General features: G+C 58.3%; 1 protein-coding gene across 1 annotated transcript in view; it reads left to right on the forward strand.

The window, feature by feature from the left end:
- Positions 1-26,546, forward strand: part of SKIC2 (SKI2 subunit of superkiller complex) — a 46,608-nt gene that overhangs the window by 383 nt on the left and 19,679 nt on the right. The window contains 18 exon segments of the mRNA XM_072921038.1: positions 1,145-1,186; positions 1,189-1,256; positions 2,193-2,310; positions 3,944-4,058; positions 5,479-5,565; positions 5,655-5,708; positions 6,990-7,195; positions 7,299-7,421; positions 8,984-9,129; positions 11,783-11,929; positions 13,771-13,855; positions 14,981-15,087; positions 18,650-18,796; positions 20,666-20,765; positions 21,293-21,505; positions 23,084-23,194; positions 23,700-23,811; positions 25,513-25,631. Of these exon segments, the coding sequence (XP_072777139.1) occupies positions 1,145-1,186; positions 1,189-1,256; positions 2,193-2,310; positions 3,944-4,058; positions 5,479-5,565; positions 5,655-5,708; positions 6,990-7,195; positions 7,299-7,421; positions 8,984-9,129; positions 11,783-11,929; positions 13,771-13,855; positions 14,981-15,087; positions 18,650-18,796; positions 20,666-20,765; positions 21,293-21,505; positions 23,084-23,194; positions 23,700-23,811; positions 25,513-25,631 (2,100 nt within the window).

The raw sequence follows: 26,546 nt of genomic DNA on the forward strand, positions 1-26,546 counted from the left end.
ATAATTGCGGGTTTATCTCCCCCAAAAATATCGATTAGTACAGAAAAGAATAAAAATCCGCCTAAAAAAAGTGAAAATTTGCATAAAAGAATCGCAAATTCACCTAAAAAAATTCCCTAAAAGGTCCCAAATCCCAATAAAAAAATCGCAAATCCCCGAAAATGAAATTCTCTCACAAAAAAACCTCGAACTTGTCAGAAAATCACCAAATCCGCCCCAAAAAAACCCCAAAAAACTGAAATAGCCCCAAAAATCCCCGAAATCCACGTAACAAAGCTTCAAATGCGCTTAAAAACTCGTAAATCTCCCCCCAAAAAATCCCAAATCCACCCAAAAATTCTGAACTCCTCCTAAAAATTCCCAAATCCTCCCCAAAAAAATTCCCAAATCCCCCTAAAAACCCCAAATCCCCCCCTAAAAAACAAATTCCTCCAAAAATTCCAAACCCCTCCTAAAAATTCCCAAATCCCCCCGAAAAAATTCCCAAATCCCCCCCTAAAAAAACCCCAATTCCCCCCCAAAAAACCTCAAATTCCCCCAAAAATTCCGAACCTCTCCTAAAAATTCCCAAATTCCCCTTAAAAACCCAAATCCCCCCCAAAAATTCCCGAATTCCCCCAAAAAGACCGAAAAAAATCCAAATTCCCCCCCAAAAAAACCAAATCCCCCCCAAAAAACCCCAAATTCCCCCAAAAAGACCCAAAAAAACCCCAAATCCCCCCCAAAAAACCCCAAATTCCCCCCAAAAACCCCAAATCCCCCCAAAAATCCCCAAATCCCCCCCAAAAAACCCCAAATCCTCCTAAAAATGCCCAAATCCCCCCCCAAAAAATCCAAATTCCCCCAAAAAAACCCCAAATCCCCCCTAAAAAATCCAAATCCCCCCCCTAAAAACCCCAAATCCCCCCAAAAAGGCCCAAAAAAACCCCAAATTCCCCCCCAAAACCCCAAATCCCCCCAAAAACTCCCAAATCCCCCCAAAAACCCCAAATCCCCCCAAAAAACCCCAAATCCCCCCAAATCCCCCCAAACCCCGCCCAGACTCCCCCCAAATGTCCCTTTTGGGGCGGCCCCGCCCCCATTTCGGGGCCCCTTTTTGGGGTCCCGTTTTTGGGGGGGTCCCAGCGCCGCCCCTCCCCCACAGCTGCCGCGGGGGCTCCCCCCGGGCGCCCCTCCCCCCCGGGGCCGGAGCTGGAGCGGAGATTTTTGGGGACCCCCGAGGGGCTCCCGATCCACCGGCACCAGCGGGCCCCGAGGTACGGGGGGGGACCCAAAATTGGGGGGGGGGCAGAAATGGGGGAGGGGGGACCCCAAATTGGGGGGGAAAAATGGGGGAGGGGGGAAAAATTGGGGGAGGGGCAGAAATTGGGGAGGGGGGAAAAATTGGGGGTGGGGGGCAGAAATGGGGGAGGGGGAAAAATTGGGGGGGGGCAGAAATTGGGGAGGGGGGAAAATTGGGGGGGCAGAAATTGGGGAGGGGGGAAAAATTGGGGGGGAAAAATGGGGAGGGGGCATCAAAAATTGGGGGAGGGGGTCCAAAAATAGGGGAGGGGGCGTCAAAAGTAGGGGAGGGGGCCCAAAAAATTGGGGGGTGGGAAAAATTGGGGGGGGGGGCATCAAAAATTTGGGGGGGGATCAAAAATTGGGGAGGGGGCGTCAAAAGTAGGGGAGGGGGCCCAAAAATTGGGGGGGGTGGGAAAAATAAGGGGGGGGCATCAGAATGGGGAGGGGGCCCAAAAATGGGGGGTGGGAAAAATTGGGGGGGGGGCATCAAAAATTTGGGGAGGGGGAATCAAAAATTGGGGGAGGGGGCCCAAAAATTGGGATGGGGCTAAAAAATTGGGGAGGGGGTGTCAAAAGTAGGGGAGGGGGCAAAAATGGAGGAGTAAAAATGGGGGAGGGGGCCCAAAAATTGAGGGGGGGAGGCAAAATTTGGGGGAGGGGTTCAGAATTTGGAGGGGGGGCATCAAAAATGGGGGAGGGGCTAAAAAATGAGGGGGGGTCCCAAAAAATGGGGGAGGGTCCCCCAAAAATTGGGGGGGGTCTCGGGGTTTTGGGGGAGTTTTGGGGGAGTTTTGGGGGTCTGGGGGTTTGGGTGACCCCGGGTGACCCCGTGACCCCGGGTGACCCCGTGTGACCCCTGGGTGACCCCGTGACCCCCGGGGTGACCCCGTGACCCCGGGTGACCCCAGGAGCTGGCTCAGGACCCCCGACCCCCGCGCCCTCTTTGCCCTGGAGCCCACCCCCGTGGGCGGGGGGCTTCGGGCCGAGCGAGACCCCCGGACGGGCGCCCTGCTGGGCTTCAGCGAGGTGGGCGGGGGGCGCGGGGGGTTTTGGGGGTCTCTGGGGGTCTCTTGAGGGTCTCTGGGGGGTTTTGGGGGGTCTTTGGGGGGTCTCTGGGGGTCTTAGAGTATCTCTGGGGGGTTTTGGGGGGTCTATGGGGGGTGTTTTGGGGGTCTCATGAGGGTCTCTGGGGGGGTTTTGGGGGTCTCTGGGGGGTTCTGGGGGGTCTCTGGGGGGTCTTTGGGGGGTTTTGGGGGTCTCTTGAGGGTCTCTGGGGGTCTCTGGGGGGTCTCCAGGGGTCTCTTGAGGGTCTCTTGAGGGTCTCTGGGAGGTTTTGGGGGTCTCTGGGGGTCTCTGGGGCGTGTTTTGGGGGTCTCTGGGGGGGGTTTTGGGGGTTTTGGGGGGTCTCTGGGGGTCTTAGAGTCTCTCTGGGGGGTCTCTGGGGGATGTTTTGGGGGTCTCTGGAAGGTTTTGGGGGGGTTTGGGGGGTCTCTGGGGGGGTTTGGGGTTATCTTGAGGGTCTCTGGGGGGTTTGGGGGGTCTCTGGGGGTCTTTGGGGGGTGTTTTGGGGGTCTCTTGAGGGTCTCTGGGGGGTCTCTGGGGGGTGTTTTGGGGGTCTCTGAAAGGTTTTGGGGGGGTTTGGGGGGTCTCTGGGGTGTTTTGGGGATCTCTTGGGGGTCTCTGGGGGTCTCTGGGGTGTTTTCGGGGTCTCTGGGGGGTTTTGGGGGGGTCTCTGGGGGTCTTAGAGTATCTCTGGGGGGTCTCTGGGGGGTGTTTTGGGGGTCTCTGGGGGTCTCTGGGGGATTTCAGAGGGTCTCTTGAGGGTCTCTGGGGGGTTTTGGGGGGTCTCTGGGGGTCTCAGGGGTGATTTTAGGGGTGATTTGGGGGGTGATTTTGGGGGTTATTTGGGGGGTGATTTGGGGGTTATTATGGGGGTCTCAGGGATGATTTTGGGGGTGATTTGGGGGGTTATTTTGGGGTGATTTTGGGGGTCTCAGGGGTGATTTTAGGGGTGATTTTGGGGTGATTTTGGGGGTCTCAGGGATGATTTTGGGGGTGATTTGGGGTTATTATGGGGGTCTCAGGGGTGATTTTGGGGTGATTTTGGGGTGATTTTGGGGGTGATTTTGGGGTTATTTAGGGGTTATTTTGGGGTGATTTGGGGGGTTATTTGGGGGTTATTATGGGGCTCTCAGGGGTGATTTTGGGGTGATTTCGGGGTGATTTTGGGGTGATTGATTTTGGGGTCCCCAGGAGCTGCTCCCTGCCGCGGGGCTCTCAGGGGTGATTTTGGGGGTGATTTTGGGGTTATTTTGGGGTGATTTTGGGGTGATTTTGGGGGTGATTTGGGGGTGATTTTGGGGTTGATTTTGGGGTTATTTTGGGGGTCTCAGGGATGATTTTGGGGGTTATTTTGGGGTTATTTTGGGGGTGTCAGGAGTGATTTTGGGGGTTATTTTGGGGTGATTTTGGGGGGTTATTTGGGGGTTATTTTGGGGGTTATTTGGGGGTTATTATGGGGCTCTCAGGGATGATTTTGGGGGTGATTTTGGGATGATTTTGGGTGTCTCAGGGATGATTTTGGGGGTGATTTTGGGGTTATTTTGGGGTTATTTTGGGGGTCTCAGGGGTGATTTGGGGGTGACTTTGGGGTCCCCAGGAGCTGCTCCCCGCCGCGGGACTCTCCCCCTCCAGTTCCCCGTCGCTGCTGCGGCCCCCCGGCCCCCCGGGCCCGACAGTGCGGGGGGGCACCTCCAGCGTCCCCTTCTGGCCAGGTGGGACCCCCAAAAACAGCCCAAACACCCCAAACAGCCAAAAACACCCCAAAACCACCCCAAAACAGCCCAAACAGCCAAAAACACCCCAAAACCAGCCCAAAACAACCCAAAACAGCCCAAAAACAGCCCAAAACACCCAAACCCCCCAAAACACCCCAAAACAGCCCAAAACAGCCCAAAACAGCCCAAAACACCCCCAAAACAGCCCAAAACACACCCCCAAAACAGCCCAAAAACAGCCCAAAACACCCCAAAACACCCCCAAAACACCCCAAAAACACCTCAAAAATCCCCTAAAACACCCCAAAACCCCCTCCAAAAAAACCCCAAATCCCCCCAGAACCCCCAAATCCCCCAAATCCCCCCAAATCCCCCCAGAACCCCCAAACCCCCCCAAACTCCCCCAAATCCCCCCCAGACCCCCCCCAAATCCCCCCAAATCCTCCCCAAATCCCCCCAAACTCCCCCCAGACCCCCCTAAACCCCCTCCAGAAAACCTCCAAATCCCCATAGGACCCCCCAAATCCCCCCAAACTCCCCCCAAATCCCCCCCAGACCCCCCCAAACCCCCTCCAAATAACCCCCAACCCCCCCCAAATCCCCCCAAACTCCTCCCAGAACCCCCCAAATCCCCCCCAGACCCCCCAAATCCTCCCCAAATCCACCAGAACCCCCCCAGACTCCCCCAAATCCCCCCAAACTCCCCCCAAATCCCCCCAGAACCCCCCAAATCCCCCCCAGACCCCCATAAACCCCCTCCAGCCCCCCCCAACCCCCCCCCCAGACCCCCATAAACCCCCCCCAGACCCCCCCAAACCCCCTCCAAAAAACCCCCAAATCCCCCCAAATCCCCCCCAAATCCCCCCCAAGCCCCCCAAACTCCCCCCAAACTTCCCCCAAAATCCCCCCAAATCCCCCCAAATCCCCCCAAACTCCCCCCAAATCCCCCCAAATCCCCCCCAAATCCCCCCAAACACCCCCCAGATCCCCCAAATCCCCCCCAGACTCCCCCAAATCCCCCCAAACTCCCCCCAAACTCCCCTAGCCCCCCCCCAAACCCCCTCCAAACTGCCCCCAAATCCCCCCAAACTCCTCCCAGACCCCCCCAAATCCCCCCCAGACCCCCCCCAAACCCCCCAAAACCCCCCAAATCCTCCCCAAATCCCCCCAAACTCCTCCCAGACCCCCCCAAATCCCCCCCAAATCCCCCCAAACCCCCTCCAAAAAAACCCCAAATCCCCCCAGGACCCCCCAAATCCCCCCAAACTCCCCCCAAATCCCCCCCAGACCCCCCCAAACCCCCTCCAAAAAACCCCCAAATCCCCCAAATCCCCCCAGATTCCCCCAAACTCCCCCCAAATCCCCCCAAATCCCCCCAAATCCTCCCCAAACCCCCCGTGCCCCCCGTGCCCCCCAGGCGGGCAGGACGAGCCCACCCTGCAGCAGCTCCGCGCCCCCCGGGATGAGGAGGAGGAGGAGGAGGAAGATCTGAACTTCGAGACGGGTACAGCCCCTCCCCCACCCCCCCGGGACCCCCCCCAGACCCTTTTTGGGGCGCCCCCCACCCTGACCCCCCCCCCTGTGCCCCCCCAGAGCTGCTGACGACCCCCCCCGGGATGAAACGGGGGGTGCAGTTCCAGCCCCCAGGTAAGGGGGGAGGGGCGCCCGGAGTTTGGGGGTCTCTTGGGGGGTCTCTGGGGGTCCCTGGGGGGATCCCTGGGGGTCTCATGGGGGTCTCTGAGGATTTGGGGGGGGTCTCTGGGGGTCTCTGGGGATTTTGGGGGGTCCCTGGGGGTCTCAGGGGATTTGGGGGGGGTCTCATGGGGGTCTCTGGGGATTTTGGGGGTCTCTTGGGGTCTCTTGGGGGGTCCCTGGGGGTCTCAGGGGTCTCTGGGGGTCTCAGGGAGTGTTTGGGGGTCTCTTGGGGGGGTCTTGGGGGTCTCTTGGGGGGTCTCAGGGGGTCTTTGGGGGTCTCAGGGGGTCTTTGGGGGTCTCAGGGAATGTTTGGGGGTCTTTTTGGGGGGTCTTTGGGGGTCTCAGGGGGTCTCTTGAGGGGGTCTCTGGGGTCCCTGGGGGTCTCAGGGAGTGTTTGGGGGTCTCAGGGGTCTCTTTGGGGGTCTTGGGTGTCTTTGGGGGTCTCTTGGGGGGTCTCTGGGGATTTTGGGGGGGTCCCTGGGGGTCTCTTGGGGGGGTCTCAGGGAGTCTCATGGGGGTCTCTGGAGATTTTGGGGGGTCCCTGGGGGTCTCAGGGAGTGTTTGGGGGTCTCAGGGAATGTTTGGGGGTCTCTTGGGGGGTCTCAGGGGTCTTTGGGGGTCTCTTGGGGGGTCTCAGGGGGTCTTTGGGGGATCTTTGGGGATCTCTTGGGGGGTCTTTGGGGGTCTCAGGGAGTGTTTGGGGGTCTCAGGGAGTGTTTGGGGGTCTCTTGGGGGGTCTCATGGGGGTCTCTTGGGGCTCTTTGGGGTCTCAGGGAGTGTTTGGGGGTCTCTTGGGGGTCTTTGGGGGTCTCAGGGAGTGTTTGGGGGTCTCAGGGGTCTTTGAGGGGTTCCTGGGGGTCTCTGGGGGGGTCCCTGGCGGTCCCTGGGGGTCTCTGAGGAATTGGGGGGGTCCCAGGTGATTTTGGGGGGTCCCTGGGGGTCCCTGGGGGTCTCTGAGGATTTGGGGGGGTCCCTGTGGATTTTGGGGGTCCCTGGGGGTCCCTGGGGGTCTCTGAGGATTTGGGGGGGTCTCTGAGGATTTGGGGGGTCCCTGGGTGTCTCTGGGGGTCTCTGAGGATTGGGGGGGGTCCCTGTGGATTTTGGGGGTCTCTGTGGATTTGGGGGGTCCCTGGGGGTCTCAGGGGTTTTGGGGGGGGTCCCAGGTGATTTTGGGGGGTCCCTGTGGATTTGGGGGGTCCCTGGGGGTCCCTCAGCCCCCCCTGACCCCCCCAGCCGCGGGGGGGGGGCCGCTGTCCCTCTCCCGCCTCTTGGAGACCCTCGACACCTTCGATCTGGGGGAGGGCGAGGCCGAGGAGCCCGGGGGGGGTCCGGGCCAGGTCGGGGGGTCCCCCCGGCCCCCCCCAGCCCGGGGTGGGGGTCCGGACCCCCCCGCGCCCCTCCCCCACCGCTCCGACAGCCTGGAGGAGCTGCTGACCCAGGTGGGCATTTTGGGGCATTTTGGGGCATTTTGGGGCATTTTGGGGGATTTGGGGGGGGGTCTCTGTGCCCCCACCCCCCTCACCGCCCCTCCCCCACCCCCAGGAGGAGGGGAAGACCCCCCCGGAGCCCCCCCCGGAGCCCCCCGAGGAGGTTTGGGCTGAGCTGATCGACGCCAACGCCCCCGTGGAGGGATTCGAGCGGCTGCTGCCCGAGCCGGCCCACAGGGTGGGGTTGGGGGTTTGGGGGGATTTGGGGGGTTTGGGGGGTTTGGGGGGGATCTGGGGGGGGGTTGGGGGGAGTTTGGGGGGATTTTGGGGGGATTTGGGGAGGGTTTGGGGAGGGTTTGGGGGGTTTGGGGGGATTTTGGGGAGGGTTTGAGGGGCTTGGAGAGGATTTGGGGAGGGTTTGGGGGTCTTGGAGTGGATTTAGGGGGATTTGGGGAGGGTTTGGGGGGATTTTGGGGGGGTTTGGGTGGGTTTGGAGAGGATCTGGGGGGATTTGGGGAGGGTTTGGGGGTCTTGGAGTGGATCCGGGGGAATTTGGGGGGAATTTTGGGGGATTTTGGGGGGGTTTGGGGGGTTTGGAGAGGATCTGGGGGGATTTGGGGAGGGTTTGGGGGGGTTTGGGGGGATTTGGGGAGGGTTTGGGGGGATTTGGGGGGATTTTGGGGGGTTTGGGGGGGTTTGGGGGGATTTGGGGGGATTTTGGGGGGTTTGGGGAGGGTTTGGGGGGCTTTGGGGCAGATTTTGGGGGAATTTGGGGAGGGTTTGGGGGGATTTTGGGGGGGTTTGGGGAGGGTTTAGGGGGGGTTGGGGCAGATTTGGGGGGATATTGGGGGGGTTTGGGGGGATTTGGAGAGGATCTGGGGCGATTTGGGGAGGGTTTGGGGGGATTTGGGGGGATTTTGGGGGGTTTGGGGGGGTTTGGGGAGGGTTTGGGGAGGGTTTGAGAGGATTTCGGGAGGGTTTGGGGATCTTGGAGCGGATTTAGGGGGATTTGGGGAGAGTTTGGGGGGCTTTGGGGCAGATTTGAGGGGATTTGGGGTGGGTTTGGGGGGCTTGGAGCGGATTTGGGAGCATTTGGGGAGGGTTTGGGGGGGCTTGAAGGGGATTTGGGGAAGGTTTGGGGGAATTTGGAGAAGGTTTGAGGGGGATTTGGGAGGATTAGGGAGGATTTGGGGGGTTTGGGGAGGGTTTGGGGGTCTTGGAGAGGATCTGGGGGGATTTGGGGGGATTTGGGGCAGATTTGGGGGGGCTTTGGGGGACTTGGAGAGGATTTGGGGAGGGTTTGGGGAGGGTTTGGGGGGATTTGGAGAGGATCTGGGGGTCTTTCGGGCAGATTTGAGAGGATTTGGGTGATTTTGGGGTGCCCTGGTCAGTTTTGGGGTGCCGTGGTCAGTTTTGGGGTGCCCCTGAACCCCGTTTTTCCCGCAGTGGCCGTTCAGGCCGGACCCGTTCCAGCAGCGGGCGGCTCTGTGCCTCGAGCGCGGTCACTGCTGAGATTTGGGGGATTTTGGGGGGATTTTTGGGGTTTTGGGGATTTGGGTGATTTTGGGGTGCCCTGGTCAGTTTTGGGGTGCCCCTGAACCCCGTTTTTTTCCCCAGTGGCCGTTCAGGCCGGACCCGTTCCAGCAGCGGGCGGCTCTGTGCCTCGAGCGCGGTCACTGCTGAGATTTGGGGGATTTTTGGGGGATTTTTGGGATTTTGGGGATTTTGGGGTGCCCTGGTCAGTTTTGGGGTGCCCTGGTCAGTTTTGGGGTGCCCCTGAACCCCGTTTCTCCCCCTCAGTGGCCGTTCAGGCCGGACCCGTTCCAGCAGTGGGCGGCTCTGTGCCTCGAGAAGGGTCACTCGGTGCTCGTGGCCGCTCACACCTCGGCCGGGAAAACGGCGGTGGCCGAATACGCCATCGCGCTGGCCCGGAGACACATGACCCGGTGAGACCCCAAAAAGCTCCTTGGGGGGCCCAAAATCACATTGGGGGTCCCAAAAACCTCCTTGGGGGTCCCAAAAACCTCCTTGGGGGGCCCTAAACCAAATTGGAGAGCACCAAAAAGCTCCTTGGGGGTCCCAAAAACCTCCTTGGGGGTCCCAAAATCACATTGGGGGTCCCAAAACCTCCTTGGCGGTCCCAAAACTGCTTTGGGGAGCACCAAAAACCTCCTTGGGGGTCCCAAAAACCTCCTTGGGCGGCCCTAAACCAAATTGGAGAGCACCAAAAAGCTCCTTGGGCGGTCCCAAAATCACATTGGGGGTCCCTAAAAACCACTTTGGGGGTCCCAAAACCACCTCAGGGATCTCCAAACCCCCTCGGGGGTCTCTGGGGTGACCCCCCCGTGTCCCCAAACCCCTCCCTGGCTGCTCTCAGACCCCCCAAAACCCCTCGGGGGTCCCACAAACCTCATTGGGGGTCCCAAAATCACATTGGGGGGCACCAAAAACCTCCTTGGGGGGCCCTAAACCAAATTGGAGAGCACCAAAAACCTCCTTGGGGGTCCCAAAACCACTTTGGGGGTCCCAAAAACCTCCTTGGGGGTCCCAAAACTGCTTTGGGGGGCCCTAAAAACCTTTTTGGGGGTCCCAAAACTGCCGCAGGGATCTCCAAAACCACCTTGGGGGTCTCTGGGGTGACCCCCCCGTGTCCCCAAACCCCTCCCCGGCTGCTCTGAGACCCCCAAATCCCCTCGGGGGTCCCACAAACCTTCTTGGGGAGCACCAAAATCCTCCTTGGGGGTCCCACAAACCTCCTTGTGGATCCCAAAACCGCTTTGGGGGGTCCTAAAAACCTCATTGGGGGTCCCTAAACTGCTTTAGGGAGCCCTAAAAACCTCCTTGGGGGGCCCTATAAACCTTCTTGGGGGTCCCAAAACTGCTTTGGGGAGCACCAAAATCCTCCTTGGGGGTCCCAAAAACCTCCTTGGGGGTCCCAAAAACCTCCTTGGGGGTCCCAAAATCATATTGGGTGTCCCAAAAACCTCCTTGGGGGTCCCAAAACCGCTTTGGGGAGCACCAAAAACCTCCTTGGGGGTCCCAAAAACCTCCTTGGGGGTCCCAAAATCACATTGGGGGGCCCTAAACACCTCATTGGGGGTCCCAAAAACCTCCTTGGGGGGCCCAAAATCATATTGGGGGTCCCACAAACCTCCTTGGGGGTCCCAAAATCACATTGGGGGCCCTTAAAACCTCCTTGGGGGTCCCAAAACCTCCTTGGGGGGGCTCTAAACCAAATTGGAGAGCACCAAAAACGTCCTTGGGGGTCCCAAAACCACATTGGGGGGCCCTTAAAACCTCCTTGGGGGTCCCAAAACCACATTGGGGGTCCCAAAATCACATTGGGGGGCCCTAAAAACCTCATTGGGGGGCCCAAAACCTCCTTGGGGGTCCCTAAACTGCTTTGGGGGGCCCTAAACATCCTTGGGGGTCCAGAAACCACCTCAGGGATCTCCAAAACTCCTCAGGGGTCCCAGAAACCTCCTTGGGGGTCCCAAAACCTCCTTGGGGGTCCCAAAAACCTCCTTGGGGGTCCCAAAATCATATTGGGTGTCCCAAAAACCTCCTTGGGGGTCCCAAAATCACATTGGGGGGTCCTAAAAACCTCATTGGGGTTCCCAAAACTGCTTTGGGGGGTCCTAAAAACCTCATTGGGGGTCCTAAAAACCTCCTTGGGGGTCCCAGAAACCTCCTTGGGGTCCCAAAATCACATTGGGGGTCCCAAAATCACATTGGGGGGCCCTAAAAACCTTTTTGGGGGTCCCAAAACCTCCTTGGGGGTCCCAAAACTACCGCAGGGATCTCCAAAACCCCCTCGGGGGTCTCTGGGGTGACCCCCCCGTGTCCCCAAACCCCTCCCTGGCTGCTCTGAGACCCCCCAAAACCCCTCGGGGGTCCCACAAACCTCCTTGGGGGGGCCCTAAAAACCTCCTTGGGGGTCCTAAAACCACATTGGGGAGCACCAAAAACCTCCTCGGGGGTCCCAAAACCGCTTTGGGGAGCCCTAAAAACCTTTTTGGGGGTCCCAAAACCTCCTCAGGGATCTCTAAAACCCCTCGGGGGTCTCTGTGGTGACCCCCCCGTGTCCCCAAATCCCTCCCTGTCTGCCCTCAGACCCCCAAAACCCCTCGGGGGTCCCACGAACCTCCTTGGGGGGGCCCTAAAAACCTCCTTGGGGGTCCCAAAACCACATTGGGGGTCCCAAAATCATATTGGGGGGCACCACAAACCTCCTTGGGGGTCCAAAAACCTCCTTGGGGGGCCCAAAACCACATTGGGGGTCCCAAAACCACATTGGGGAGCACCAAAAACCTCCTTGGGGTCCCAAAATCACATTGGGGGTCCCAAAATCACATTGGGGGGCCCTAAAAACTTCCTTGGGGGTCCCAAAACCACATTGGGGAGCACCAAAAACCTCATTGGGGGTCCCAAAACTGCTTTGGAGAGCACTAAAAACCACTTTGGGGGTCCCAAAACCACCTCGGGGGTCTCTGGGGTGACCCCCCCGTGTCCCCAAACCCCTCCCTGGCTGCTCTGAGACCCCCCAAACCCCCTCGGGGGTCTCTGGGGTGACCCCCCGATATCCCCAAACCCCCCCAGGTCCATCTACACGTCGCCCATCAAGGCCCTGTCCAACCAGAAATTCCGGGATTTTCGGGAGACCTTCGGCGACGTGGGGCTGCTGACGGGGGACGTGCAGCTGCGCCCCGAGGCCGCCTGCCTGGTCATGACCACCGAGATCCTGCGGTGGGGGGCTGCTGGGGGTCTCGGGGGGGCCTGGGGGGATTTGGGGGGTCCCTGAGGGGATTTGGGGGGTTCCTGAGGGGCTTTGAGGGGTCCCAGGGGGGCTTTGAGCGTACCTGAGGGGATTTGGGGGGTCCCAGGGGGGCTTTGAGGGGTCCCTGGGGGGATTTAGGGGGTCCCTGAGGGGATTTAGGGGGTCCCTGAGGGGCTTTGAGAGGTCCCTGAGTGGATTTGGGGGGTCCCTGAGGGGATTTGGGGGGTCCCTGAGGGGATTTGGGGTGTCCCTGGGGGAATTTGGGGGGTCTCAGGGGGTCTTTGAGGGGTCCCAGGAGGGCTTTGGGGGGTCCCTGAGAGGATTTGGGGGGTCCCTGAGGTGATTTGGGAGGTCCCTTGGGAAATTTGGGGGGTCCCAGGGGGGCTTTGAGGGTCCCTGGGGAGCTTTGAGGGTCCCTGAGGGGATTTGGGGAGTCCCTGAGGGGCTTTGGGGGGTCCCTGAGGGGCTTTGAGGGTCCCTGGGGGGATTTAGGGGGTCCCTGGGGGGATTTAGGGGGTCCCTGAGGGGATTTGGGGGGTCCCAGGGGGAATTTGGGGGGTCCCAGGGGGGATTTGGGGGGTCCCTGGGGGGATTTGGGGAGTCCCAGGGGGAATTTGGGGGGTCCCTGAGGGGATTTAGGGGGTTCCTGAGGGGATTTGGGGGGTCCCTAGGGGTCTTTGAGGGGTCCCAGGGGGGCTTTGAGGGTCCCTGGGGGGTTTTGAGGGGTCCCAGGGGGAATTTGGGGGGTCCCTGAGAGGCTTTGGGGGGTCCCAGGGGGGCTTTGAGGGTCCCTGAGGGGATTTGGGGGGTCCCAGGGGGGCTTTGGGGGGGTCCCAGGGGGGCTTTGGGGGGTCCCTGAGAGGATTTAGGGGGTCCCTGAGGGGATTTGGGGGTCCCTGAGGGGATTTGAGGGTCCCTGAGGGGCTTTGGGGGGTCCCTGAGGGGATTTAGGGGGTCCCAGGGGGTCTTAGAGGGTCCCAGGGGGGCTTTGGGGAGTCCCAGGGGGTCTTAGAGGGTCCCTGAGGGGATTTAGGGGGTCCCAGGGGGAATTTGAGGGGTCCCTGAGGGGCTTTGAGGGTCCCTGGGGAGCTTTGAGGGGTCCCTGGGGGGATTTGGGGGGTCCCTGAGGGGCTTTGAGGGGTTCCAGGGGAGCTTTGAGGGGTCCCTGGGGGGCTTTAGGGGGACCCTGAGGGGATTTGGGGGGTCCCTGAGGGGCTTTGGGGGGTCCCAGGGGGCTTTGAGGGTCCCTGAGGGGATTTAGGGGGTCCCTGGGGGGATTTGGGGGGTCCCTGAGGGGCTTTGAGGGGTTCCTAGGGGTCTTTGAGGGGTCCCAGGGGGGCTTTGAGGGTCCCTGAGGGGATTTGGGGGGTCCCAGGGGGAATTTGGGGGGTCCCTGGGGGACTTTGAAGGGTCCCTGGGGAGATTTAGGGGGTCCCTGGGGGGATTTGGGGGGTCCCAGAGGGGATTTGGTGGGTTCCTGAGGGGATTTGAGGGTCCCAGGGGGGCTTTGAGGGTCCCTGAGGGGATTTGGGGGGTCCCTGAGGGGATTTGGGGGGTCCCTGAGGGGCTTTGAGGGTCCCTGAGGGGATTTGGGGGGTCCCTGAGGGGATTTAGGGGGTCCTTGAGGGGATTTGGGGGGACCCTGAGGGGATTTGGGGGGTCCCAGGGGGAATTTGAGGGTCCCTGAGGAGCTTTGAGGGGTCCCAGGGGGGCTTTGAGGGGTCCCAGGGGGGCTTTGAGGGTCCCTGGGGGGATTTGGGGGCTCGGGACCCCCCCCAAAATCCAGCCAGACTCACCCCACCGTCCCCAGGTCGATGCTGTACAACGGCTCCGACGCCATCCGGGACCTGGAGTGGGTGATCTTCGACGAGGTGCACTACGTCAACGACGACGAGGTGGGGGTCTGGGGGTCTCTGGGAGGGGTCTGGGGGTCTCTGGGGGGGGTCTGGGGGTGTCTGGGGGGGTCCCCTGTGGGGTTTTTGGGGTGTGGGGTGGCTTTGGGGAGCTCTGGTATCATTTGGGGTCTGCCCTGGGTGATGTTTGATGGGGTGTGTTACATTAGTGATGATGGGAGGGGGTTTCCTGAGGGGTCTGGGGTCTCTGGGAGGGGTCTGGGGGTGTCTGGGAGGGGTCTGGGGTCTCTGGGGGGTCTCTGGGGGTTCTCTGGGAGGGGTCTGGGGGTGTCTGGAAGGGGTCTGGGGGTGTCTGGGGGGGTCCCCTGTGGGGTTTTGGGGTGTGGGGTGGGTTTGGGGAGCTCTGGTGTCATTTGGGGTCTGCCCTGGGTGGATTTTGGTAAGATGGATTCTATCAGTGATGATGGGAGGGGGCTCCTAATGGGTCTGGGGTCTCTGGGAGGGGTCTGGGGGTGTCTGGGGGGTCCCCTGTGGGGTTTTGGGGGTGTGGGGGGGGTTTGGGGAGCTCTGGTATCATTTGGGGTCTGCCCTGGGTGGATTTTGATAAGATGGATTCAATCAGTCATGATGGGAGGGGGCTCCTAAGGGGTCTGGGGTCTCTGGGAGGGGTCTGGGGGTGTCTGGGAGGGGTCTGGGGGTCTCTGGGAGGGGTCTGGGGGTGTCTGGAAGGGGTCTGGGGGTGTCTGGGGGGGTCCCCTGTGGGGTTTTTGGGGTGTGGGGTGGGTTTGGGGAGCTCTGGTATCATTTGGGGTCTGCCCTGGGTGGATTTTTGGTAGGATGGATTCAATCAGTGATGATGGGAGGGGGCTCCTAAGGGGTCTGGGGGTTTCAGGAGGGTCTCTGGAAGGATTTGGGGGGGGTCTTCATGGGGTTTGGGGGGTCTTGGGGGGTCTCTGCCATCACCTGTGACCCTCACTGGGTCATTTTCCACGAGCCCCTCTTTCTCTGCGATGACGATGATGATGATGGTGCCGGGGCGGGGAGATGCCAACAGGATTTGAGGGGGTTGCTGTGGGTTTTGGGGGGTCCCAGGGGGTTTTGGGGGGTCCCAGGGGGTTTTGGGGGTCCCAGGGGGTTTTGGGGACCCCCCTGACCCCCTCCCCGCAGCGGGGCGTGGTGTGGGAGGAGGTGCTGATCCTGCTGCCCGAGCACGTCAAGCTGGTGCTGCTCAGTGCCACCGTCCCCAACGCCCTCGAGTTCGCCCAGTGGGTCGGGTATGGACGTGGGGGGGTCTTGGGGGGGGTCCCTGAGGGGATTTGGGGGGTCCCAGAGAGGTTTTGAGGGTCCCTAGGGAGCTTTGGGGGATCCTTGTGTGGCTTTGAGGAGTTCCTGAGGGGATTTGAGGGTCCCAGGGGGAATTTGGGGGGTCCCTGGGGGGATTTGGGGGGTCCCTGGGGGGATTTGGGGGCTCTCAGGGGGGCTTTGAGGGGTCCCAGGGGGGCTTTGAGGGTCCCTGAGGGGCTTTGAGGGGTCCCTGGGGGGATTTAGGGGGTCCCTGGGGGAATTTGGGGGGTCCCAGGGGGAATTTGGGGGATCCCAGGGGGAATTTGGGAGGTCCCTGAGGGGCTTTGAGGGTCCCTGAGGGGCTTTGAGGGTCCCTGAGGGGATTTGGGGGGTCCCTGAGGGGCTTTGAGGGTCCCTGAGGGGATTTGGGGGGTCCCAGGGGTGACTTTGAGGGGTCCCTGAGGGGACTTGGGGGGGTCCCTGAGGGGATTTGAGGGGTCCCAGGGGGGCTTTGCGGGTCCCTAAGGGGATTTGGGGGGTCCCTGGGGGCTTTTGGGGGATCCTTGTGTGGCTTTGAGGAGTTCCTCAGGGGATTTGAGGGTCCCTGAGGGGATTTGGGGGGTCTCAGGGGGGCTTTGAAGGTCCCAGGGGGGCTTTGAGGGGTCCCAGGGGGGCTTTGAGGGGTTCCTGGAGGTCCCTGGGGGGTCCCTGGGTGGATTTGGGGGGTCCCTGGAGGTCCTTGGGGGGTCCCAGGCTGGTTTTGGGGGGTCCCTGGGGGTCCTTGGCGTGGCTGTGGGGGCTCTGGGGTAGGGGTGACAGGGACATGGGGGACAGGGGATCCCTGTACCTGCTCCAATCCTGTTTTTTTTCCCAATTTCTCTATTTTTTTCCCAATTTCTCTGTTTTTTTCCCAATTTCTCTGTTTTTTTCCCAATTTCTCAGTTTTTTTCCCAATTTCTCTGTTTTTTTCCCAATTTCTCTGGGTTTTTTTCCCAATTTCTCTGTTTTTTTCCCAATTTCTCTGTTTTTTGCCCCGTTCCAGGTGCACCAAGTGGCACTGTAACTGCTCCAATCCTGTTTTTTTCCCAATTTCTCTGTTTTTTGCCCCGTTCCAGGCGCACCAAGCGGCGCTGTAACTGCTCCAACCCTGTTTTTTTCCCAATTTCTCTGGTTTTTTTTCCCAATTTCTCTGTTTTTTTCCCAATTTTTCTGTTTTTTTTCCCAATTTCTCCGTTTTTTTCCCAATTTCTCTGTTTTTCGCCCCGTTGTAGGCGCACCAAGCGGCGCTGTACCTGCTCCAATGCTGTTTTTTCCCCAATTTCTCTGTTTTTTTCCCAATTTCTCCGTTTTTTGCCCTATTCCAGGCGCACCAAGCGGCGCTGTACCTGCTCCAATCCTGTTTTTTTCCCAATTTCTCTGTTTTTTTCCAATTTCTCTATTTTTTTCCCAATTTCTCTGTTTTTTTTCCCAATTTCTCTGTTTTTTTCCCAATTTCTCTGTTTTTTTTCCCAATTTCTCTGTTTTTTCCCAATTTCTCTGTTTTTTTCCCAATTTCTCTGTTTTTTTCCCAATTTCTCTGGTTTTTTTCCCAATTTCTCCGTTTTTCGCCCCGTTGCAGGCGCACCAAGCGGCACTGTACCTGCTCCAATGCTGTTTTTTTCCCAATTTCTCTGTTTTTTTTCCCTATTTCTCTGGTTTTTTTCCCCAATTTCTCTGTTTTTTCCCAATTTCTCTGTTTTTTGCCCAATTTCTCCGTTTTTTGCCCCGTTCCAGGCGCACCAAGTGGCGCTGTAACTGCTCCAATCCTGTTTTTTTCCCAATTTCTCTGGTTTTTTTTCCCAATTTCTCTGTTTTTTTCCCAATTTCTCTGTTTTTTCCCTATTTCTCCGTTTTTTGCCCCGTTCCAGGCGCACCAAGCGGCGCTGTGACTGCTCCAATGCTGTTTTTTTCCCAATTTCTCTGGTTTTTTTCCCAATTTCTCTGTTTTTTTTTCCCAATTTCTCTGGTTTTTTTCCCAATTTCTCTGTTTTTTTCCCAATTTCTCTGTTTTTTTCCCAATTTCTCTGGTTTTTTTCCCAATTTCTCTGTTTTTTTTCCCAATTTATCTGTTTTTTTTCCCAATTTCTCCGTTTTTTGCCCCGTTCCAGGCACACCAAGCGGTGCCGTAACTGCTCCAATCCTGTTTTTTTTCCCAATTTCTCTGTTTTTTTCCCAATTTCTCCGTTTTTTGCCCCGTTGCAGGCGCACCAAGCGGCGCTGTAACTGCTCCAATGCTGTTTTTTTCCCAATTTCTCTGGTTTTTTTTCCCAATTTCTCTGTTTTTTTCCCAATTTCTCTGTTTTTTCCCAATTTCTCCGTTTTTTGCCCCGTTGCAGTCGCACCAAGCGGCGCTGTACTTGCTCCAATCCTGTTTTTTTCCCAATTCCTCTGTTTTTTCCCAATTCCGCCGTTTTTTGCCCCGTTCCAGGCGCACCAAGCGGTGCTGTGACTGCTCCAATCCTGTTTTTTTCCCAATTCCTCTGTTTTTTTCCCAATTTCTCTGGTTTTTTTCCCAATTTCTCTGTTTTTTTCCCAATTTCTCTGGTTTTTTTCCCAATTTCTCTGGTTTTTTTTCCCAATTTCTCTGGTTTTTTTCCCAATTTCTCTGTTTTTTCCCCAATTTCTCTGTTTTTTCCCAATTTCTCAGTTTTCTGCCCTGTTGCAGGCGCACCAAGCGGCGCTGTGACTGCTCCAATGCTGTTTTTTCCCCAATTTCTCTGTTTTTTTCCCAATTTCTCTGTTTTTTTCTCCAATTTCTCTGTTTTTTTCCCAATTCCTCTGTTTTTTTTCCCAATTTCTCTGGTTTTTTCCCAATTTCTCAGTTTTCTGCCCTGTTGCAGGCGCACCAAGCGGCGCTGTGACTGCTCCAATGCTGTTTTTTCCCCAATTTCTCTGTTTTTTTCCCAATTTCTCTGTTTTTTTCCCCAATTTCTCTGTTTTTTTCCCAATTTCTCTGTTTTTTTTCCCAATTTCTCTGGTTTTTTCCCAATTTCTCCGTTTTCTGCCCCGTTCCAGGCGCACCAAGCGGCACTGTGACTGCTCCAATGCTGTTTTTTCCCCAATTTCTCTGGTTTTTTCCCAATTTCTCCGTTTTCTGCCCCATTCCAGGCGCACCAAGCGGCGCTGTACCTGCTCCAATGCTGTTTTTTTCCCAATTTCTCTGTTTTTTTCCCAATTTCTCTGTTTTTTTTTTTTCCAATTTCTCTGTTTCTTTCCCAATTTCTCTGTTTTTTTCCCAATTTCTCCGTTTTCTGCCCCGTTCCAGGCGCACCAAGCGGCGCTGTGACTGCTCCAATGCTATTTTTTTCCCAATTTCTCTGTTTTTTTCCCAATTTCTCTGTTTTTTTTCCCAATTTCTCTGGTTTTTTTCCCAATTTCTCTGTTTTTTTCCCAATTTCTCTGTTTTCTGCCCCGTTCCAGGCGCACCAAGCGGCGCTGTGACTGCTCCAATCCTGGTTTTTTCCCAATTTCTCTATTTTTTTCCCAATTTCTCCGTTTTTCGCCCCATTCCAGGCGCACCAAGCGGCGCTGTGTGCGGGTGATCAGCACGCCGCGGCGCCCGGTGCCGCTGGAGCATTTTCTGTTCACCGGGAACAGCTCCCGCACGCGGCACCAGCTGTTCCAGCTGCTGGGCCCGGGCGGGGCCTTCAGCACGCAGGGGTGAGCCCCAACCGGCCTGAATCTGCCCCAAAATCCTGCCCAAACCTGACCCAAACCGGCCTGAATCTGCCCCAAACCGGCCTGAATCTGCCCCAAAATCCTGCCCCAAAACCCTGTCCTGTTCCTGCCCCAAACCGGCCTGAATCTGCCCCAAAACCTGCCCAAACCTGACCCAAAACCTGACCTGAATCTGCCCCAAAATCCTGCCCAAACCTGACCCAAAACCCAGTCCTGTTCGTGCCCCAAACCTGCCCTAAATTGCCATAAATCTGCCTCAAAACCTGCCTGAATCTGCCCCAAAATCCTGCCCCAAACCTGCCCCAAAACCCAGTCCTGTACATGCCCCAAACCTGCCCCAAAAACCTGATCTGAATCTGCCCCAAAACCACCCCAAATCTGCCCCAAAACCCAGTCCTGTTATTGCCCCAAAACTGCCCCAAAACCTTGTCCTGTTCGTGCCCCAAACCTGCCCTAAATTGCCATAAATCTGCCTCAAAACCTGCCTGAATCTGCCCCAAAACAGCCCCAAACCTGACCCAAAACCCTGACCTGAATCTGCCCCAAAACAGCCCCAAACCTGACCCAAAAACCGGATCTGAATCTGCCCCAAAAACCTGCCCCAAACCTGCCCCAAAACCTTGTCCTGTTCGTGCTCCAAAGCTGCCCTAAATCGCCATAAATCTGCCTCAAAACCTGCCTGAATCTGCCCCAAAAACCTGCCCCAAACCTGACCCAAAACCCTGTCCTGTTATTGCCCCAAAACTGCCCCAAACCTGCCCCAAAAACCTGATCTGAATCTGCCCCAAAACCACCCCAAATCTGCCCCAAAACCCAGTCCTGTTATTGCCCCAAAACTGCCCCAAAACCTTGTCCTGTTCGTGCCCCAAACCTGCCCTAAATTGCCATAAATCTGCCTCATAACCTGCCCCACCTCTGCTCTCACCTGCCCCTCACCTGCCCCAAACTTGGCCCAAACTTGCCCCACCCCTGTCCTCACCTGCCCCAAACTTGCCCCAAACTTGCCCCGCCCTTGTTCTCACCTGCCCCTCACCTGCCCCCACACCTGCCCCTCAACTGCCCCAAGCTTGCCCCTCACCTGCCCCAAACTTGCCCCAAACTTGCCCCACCTCTGTCCACACCTGCCCCACAACTGCCTCACACCTGCCCCACACCTGCCCCTCAACTGCCCCAAACTTGCCCCTCAACTGTCCCTCACTTGCCCCAAACTTGCCCCACCTCTGTCCACACCTGCCCCAAACTTGCCCCACACCTGCCCCACACCTGCCCCACACCTGCCGCACACCTGCCCCACACCTGCCCCTCACCTGCCCCACACCTGCCCCTCACCTGCCCCACACTTGCCCCAACCCTGTCCTCACCTGCCCCACACCTGCTCCACACCTGCCCCACAACTGTCCCTCACCTGCCCCACACCTGCCCCACACCTGCCCCACACCTGCCCCCACACCTGCCCCTCACCTGCCCCACTCCTGCCCCTCACCTGCCCCACACCTGCCCCTCACCTGCTCCTCACCTGCCCCAAACTTGCCCCAAACTTGGCCCAAACTTGCCCCACCTCTGTCCTCACCTGTCCCAAACTTGCCCCAAACTTGCCCCACCCTTGTTCTCACCTGCCCCACAACTGTCCCTCACCTGCCCCTCACCTGCCCCACACCTGCCCCACACCTGTCCCACACCTGCCCCTCACCTGCCCCACACCTGCCCCTCACCTGCCCCAAACTTGCCCCAAACTTGCCCCACCCCTGTCCTCACCTGCCCCAAACTTGCCCCAAACTTGCCCCAAACTTGCCCCACCTCTGTCCTCACCTGCCCCACACCTGCCCCACACCTGCCCCACACCTGCCGCAGGTACTACGCGGCCGTGGAGGCCAAGAAGGAGCAGAGCAGCAAACACGCCCAGAGCTTCGGGGCACGGCAGCCCACCCTGGGCGGCCCCAACCCCGGCCAGGCACGGGGGGCTGGGGGGCTGGGGGCTGTTCTGGGGGTCTCTGAGGGGCTGGGGGCTGTTCTGGGGGTCTCTGGGGAGATCCAGAGGGGCTGGGGGCTGTTCTGGGGAGATCCAGAGGGGCTGGGGGCTGTTCTGGGGGTCTCTGAGGGGCTGGGGGCTGTTCTGGGGGTCCCAGAGGGGCTGGGGGCTGTTCTGGGGGTCCCAGAGGGGCTGGGGGCTGTTCTGGGGGTCCCAGAGGGGCTGGGGGCTGTTCTGGGGGTCCTGGGGAGATCCAGAGGGGCTGGGTGCTGCCCCGGGGGTCTCTGAGGGGCCGGGTGCTATCCTGGGGGTCTCCGAGCAGCCGGGTGCTATCCCGGGGGTCTCTGAGGGGCTGGGGGCTGTTCTGGGGGTCCTGGGGAGATCCAGAGGGGCTGGGTGCTGTTCTGGGGGTCTCTGAGGGGCTGGAAGGTGTTCTGGGGGTCCTGGGGAGATCCAGAGGGGCTGGGGTCTGCCCCGGGGGTCCCACTCACCCCATTTGATCCCCTCAGGAGCGGGGGGTCTGGCTGTCCCTGCTGGAGACCCTCCGGGAGCGGGAGCTGCTGCCCGCCGTCACCTTCACCTTCTCGCGGGGCCGCTGCGAGGAGCAGGCGGCGGCGCTGGGCTCGCTGGAGCTGCTGGACGGCCCCGAGCGCGCCCGGGTCCGCCAGTTCCTGACCCGCTGCCTGGCCCGGCTGCGCGGCTCCGACCGACGCCTGCCCCAGGTGCGAGCCCTGCGGGGTTTTGGGGCGAAAAAAGGCGGGTTTGGGACGCGGAGGCGGGCGGCAGTAAAGGTGTGAGGGGTTGGTGCTGTGGGTGAGGGCTGCCCATTGAGGCTGGGGGATGTGGGGTGCTCCTGGCACCTCTTTGTTCCTCCCCGTGTTCTCTCCGTGTTCTCTCCGTGTTTTCTCCGTGTTCCCTCCATGGTTTTTCCATGTTCCCTCCATGGGAACACCTCCATGTTCCCCCTCCATGTTCCCCCTTCATATTTTCTCTCCGTGTTCCCTCTATGTTCTCCCTCCATGTTCTCCCTCCACGTTCACTCTCCGTGTTCCCTCTCCATATTTTCTCTCCATGTTCCTTCCGTGTTCTCCCTCCATGTTCCCTCCATGTTCTTTCCACATTCCCCCTCCATGTTCCCTCCATGGGAACACCTCCATGTTCCCCCTCCATGTTCCCCCTTCATATTTTCTCTCCGTGTTCCCTCTATGTTCTCCCTCCATGTTCTCCCTCCACGTTCACTCTCCGTGTTCCTTCTCCATATTTTCTCTCCATGTTCCTTCCACGTCCCCCCTCCATATTTTCTTTACATGTTCCCTCCGTGTTCCCTCTCCATGTTCCCCCTCCATATTTTCTCTCCATGTTCCTTCCGTGTTCTCCCTCCATGTTCCCTCCATGTTCTTTCCACATTCCCCCTCCATATTCCTCCTCCATATTCCCCTTCCATGTTCCCTCCACATTCCCTCTCCACATTCCCCCTCTATTTTTTCTCTCCATGTTCCTTCTGTGTTCTCCCTCCATGTTCCCTCCATATTCTTTCCATATTCTTTCCATATTCTTTCCATATTCTTTCCATATTCCATATTTCCATGTTCTTTCCATATCCCCCCTCCATATCCCCCCTCCATATTCCTCCTCCATATTCCCCCTCCATATTCCCCCTCCATAATGTTCCCTCCACGTTCCCCCTCCATATTTTCTCTCCATGTTCCTTCCATGTTCTCCCTCCATGTTCCCTCCATGTTCTTTCCACATTCCCCCTCCATATTCCCCCTCCATGTTCCCCCTCCATATTTTCTCTCCATGTTCCTTCCGTGTTCTCCCTCCATGTTCCCTCCATATTCTTTCCATATTCTTTCCATATTCTTTCCGTATTCCATATTTCCATGTTCTTTCCATATCCCCCCTCCATATTCCCCCTCCATATTCCTCCTCCATGTTCCCCCTCCACGTTCCCCCTCCATATTTTCTCTCCATGTTCCTTCCGTGTTCTCCCTCCATGTTCCCTTCAAGTTCTTTCCACATTCCCCGTCCATGTTCCCCCTCCGTATTTTCTTTCCCCGTTCCCTCCACATTCCCAATCCCCGTTCCCCGTTCCCTCCACATTCCCGTTCCCCGTTCCCTCCACATTCCCAATCCCCGTTCCCCGTTCCCTCCACATTCCCGTTCCCCGTTCCCCGTTCCCTCCACATTCCCAATCCCCGTTCCCTCCACATTCCCGTTCCCCGTTCCCCGTTCCCCGTTCCCTCCACATTCCCCATCCCCGTTCCCCGTTCCCTGCACATTCCCGTTCCCCGTTCCAGGTGCTGCAGCTGTCGGAGCTGCTGCAGCGCGGCATTGGTGTCCACCATGGCGGGGTGCTGCCCCTGCTCAAGGAGATCGTGGAGATGCTCTTCAGCCAAGGGCTGGTCAAGGTGTGTGGGGCCAGGGGCTGCGTGTGGGGCACGGGGCTCTGCCCCATGGCGACACTGACAGCCCTAAAGTAGCCCCAAACGTGCCCCAAACGTGCCCCAAATGTGCCTCAAACCTGCCCCAAGCATGCCCCAAATCTGCCCCAAACCTGCCCCAAATCCCTGGTCTGTACGTGCCCCAAACCTGCCCCAAACCTGCCCCAAATCCCTGGTCTGTGTGTGCCCCATACCTGCCCCAAACCTGCCCCAAACCCCTGGTCTGTATGTGCCCCATACCTGCCCCAAACCTGCCCCAAATCCCTGGTCTGTACCTGCCCCAAACCTGCCCCAAACCCCTGGTCTGTACCTGCCCCAAACCTGCCCCAAACCAGCTGCAAAGCTGCCCCCTACCTGCCCCAAATCCCTGGTCTTTAGATGCCCCAAACCTGCCCCATAGCGACACCCCCAGCACCATACCTGCCCCACACCTGCCCCACACCTGCCCCAATCTGCCCCATGCCTGCCTCAGGTGCTGTTTGCCACCGAGACGTTCGCCATGGGGGTGAACATGCCGGCTCGGACCGTCGTCTTCGACTCCATCCGCAAACACGACGGGAACAGCTTCAGGGACCTCCTGCCGGGTGTGGGGCAGTGTGGGGGGCTCGGTGCCGCGTCCCCCCTGTGCCACCGGGGTGGAAAAGGGGCAGAGAACGCCAGGGGGAAAGGGTGGGGAAGCGGAGAGAAAAACCAGGGAAATGGGATTGAGAGAAGGTGGGAATATGGGAGAAGAGATTTAGGGAGAAGGGGGTGAATAGAGTTGGAATTGTGGCAGGAAATGTGGGGGGAAAGCGTGAGAAATGTGAGGGGGAAAGGGTGGGAGTGTGAGGGAAATAGAGGAATGTAAAGGGAAAAGGGTGGGAAATGTGAGAGAAATAGAGAATTGCGAAGGGAAAAGGGTGGAAAATGTGAGGGAAATAGAGAGAGGAATGTGAAGGGAAAAGGATGGGAAATGTGAGGGAAATAGAGAGGAATGTGAAGGGAAAAGGATGGGAAATGTGAGGGAAATAGGGAAATGTGATGGGAAAAAAGTGAGAAACGTGAGGGGAAAACTGCAAGAAACGTGAGAGGAAAATGGTGATAAATATGTGGGGAAAATGATAAACGTGAGTGGAAAATGAGAAGAAACATGAGGGAAAAAACAGCAGGAAATGTGAGGGGGAAAGGTGAAGGGAAATGGGCTGGAAACACGGAAAATGGTGGGAAACACGTGGAGAAAATGGCAGGAAACATGAGGGGAAAAGACCAGGAAATGTGAGGAGGAAAGGGTGGGAAATGTGAGGGAAAAAGAGCAGAAAATGTGAGGGGAAAAAGGGCAGGAAAACGTGAGGGGAAAAGGGCAGGAAATGTGAGGGGAAAAGGGTGGGAAAACATAAGGGGAAAATGCTGGAAAATGTGAGGGGAAAAGGGCGGGAAAACGTGAGGGGAAAAGGGCAGGAAATTGTGAGGGGAAAAGGGCGGGAAAACGTGAGGGGAAAAAGGGCGGGAAAACGTGAGGGGAAAAGGGCGGGAAAACGTGAGGGGGAAAAGGGCGGGAAAACGTGAGGGGAAAAAGGGCGGGAAAACGTGAGGGGAAAAAAGGCAGGAAAACGTGAGGGGGAAAAAGGCAGGAAAGTATGAGGGGGAAAAAGGCAGGAAAACGTGAGGGAAAAAGAGCAGAAAACATGAGGCGAAAAAGGGCGGGAAAATGTGAGGGGGAAAAGGGCGGGAAAACATGAGGGGGGAAAAAGGCGGGAAAGTGTGAGGGGAAAAGGGCGGGAAAATGGAAGGGGAAAAAGGGCGGGAAAACATGAGGGGAAAAAGGGCGGGAAAATGTGAGGGGAAAAAGGGCGGGAAAACGTGAGGGGCAACAAAAGGGCGGGAAAACGTGAGGGGGGAAAAAGGCAGGAAAGTGTGAGGGGAAAAGGGCGGGAAATTGTGAGGGGGAAAAGGGCGGGAAAACGTGAGGGGGGAAAAGGCAGGAAAGTATGAGGGGAAAAAAGGCGGGAAAACTTGAGGGGGGGAAAAGGGCGGGAAAATGTGAGGGGAAAAGAGTAGAACATGGAAAAAAGGGCAGGAAAACATGAGGGGAAAAGGGCGGGAAAATGTGAGGGGAAAATGGTGGAAAACATGAGGGGAAAAGGGGCGGGAGTTGTGAGGGGAAAATGGTGGAAAACGTGAGGGGAAAATGGTGGCAAACGTGACAGGAAGATGGTGGGAGACACGGGTGTAAAACCAGCAGTGTTTGTGAGCAGAAAACAAGCACAGTACCTTGCCGCGGCTCACTGTCCCTTTGCTCCCCCCAGGCGAGTACACGCAGATGTCGGGGCGCGCAGGACGCCGCGGGCTGGACGCCACCGGCACCGTCATCATCCTCTGCAAGGGGCCGGTGCCCGAGCTGGCCGACCTGCACCGCATGATGCTGGTGAGCGCTCGGCGTGTTGCTGCCATGGCGCTGCCGTGTCACCACCTGTGTGTCACCGCCATGCCACCGCCATGTCCCCCTGACCTGTATGTCACCACTCGTGTATCGCCGCCATGTCGCCGCCCGTGTGTCACCGCCATGTCACCCTGACCTGTGTGTCACCACCCGTGTATCGCCGCCATGTCACCGCCATGTCCCCACTCGTGTCACTATGCCACCGCCATGTCCCCCTGACCTGTGTGTCACCACTTGTGTATCGCCGCCATGTCGCCACCCGTGTGTCACCGCCATGTCACCGCCATGTCCCCTGACCTGTGTGTCACCACTCGTGTATCGCCGCCATGTCGCCACCCGTGTGTCACCGCCATGTCACCGCCATGTCCCCACTCGTGTCACCGTGTCACCGCCATGTCATTGCCACTTGACTGCCGTGTCGCCGCCATGTCACCTCCGTGTGTGATTGCCATGTCACTGCCGTGGCACCGCCGTGTCCCCCTGACCTGTGTGTCACCACTCGTGTATCGCCGCCATGTCGCCACCCGTGTGTCACCGCCACATCACCGCCATGTCCCCACTCGTGTCACCGCGTCACCGCCGTGTCACCTCCGTGTGTGATTGCCATGTCACCGCCACATCACCGCCATGTCCCCACTCGTGTCACCGTGTCACCGCCATGTCACCTCTGTGTGTGATTGCCATGTCACCGCCATGCCACCGCCATGTCCCCACTTGTGTCACCGTGTCACCGCCATGTCACCTCCGTGTGTGATTGCCATGTCACCGCCGTGGCACCGCCATGTCCCCACTCGTGTCACCATGTCACCGCCATGTCATTGCCACTTGACTGCCATGCCGCTGCCATGTCACCTCCGTGTGTGATTGCCATGTCACCGCCATGCCACCGCCATGTCCCTG

The sequence above is a fragment of the Taeniopygia guttata genome, chromosome 35 (assembly GCF_048771995.1).
Source record: "Taeniopygia guttata chromosome 35, bTaeGut7.mat, whole genome shotgun sequence".
NCBI classification, from domain to species: Eukaryota; Metazoa; Chordata; class Aves; order Passeriformes; family Estrildidae; genus Taeniopygia; species Taeniopygia guttata.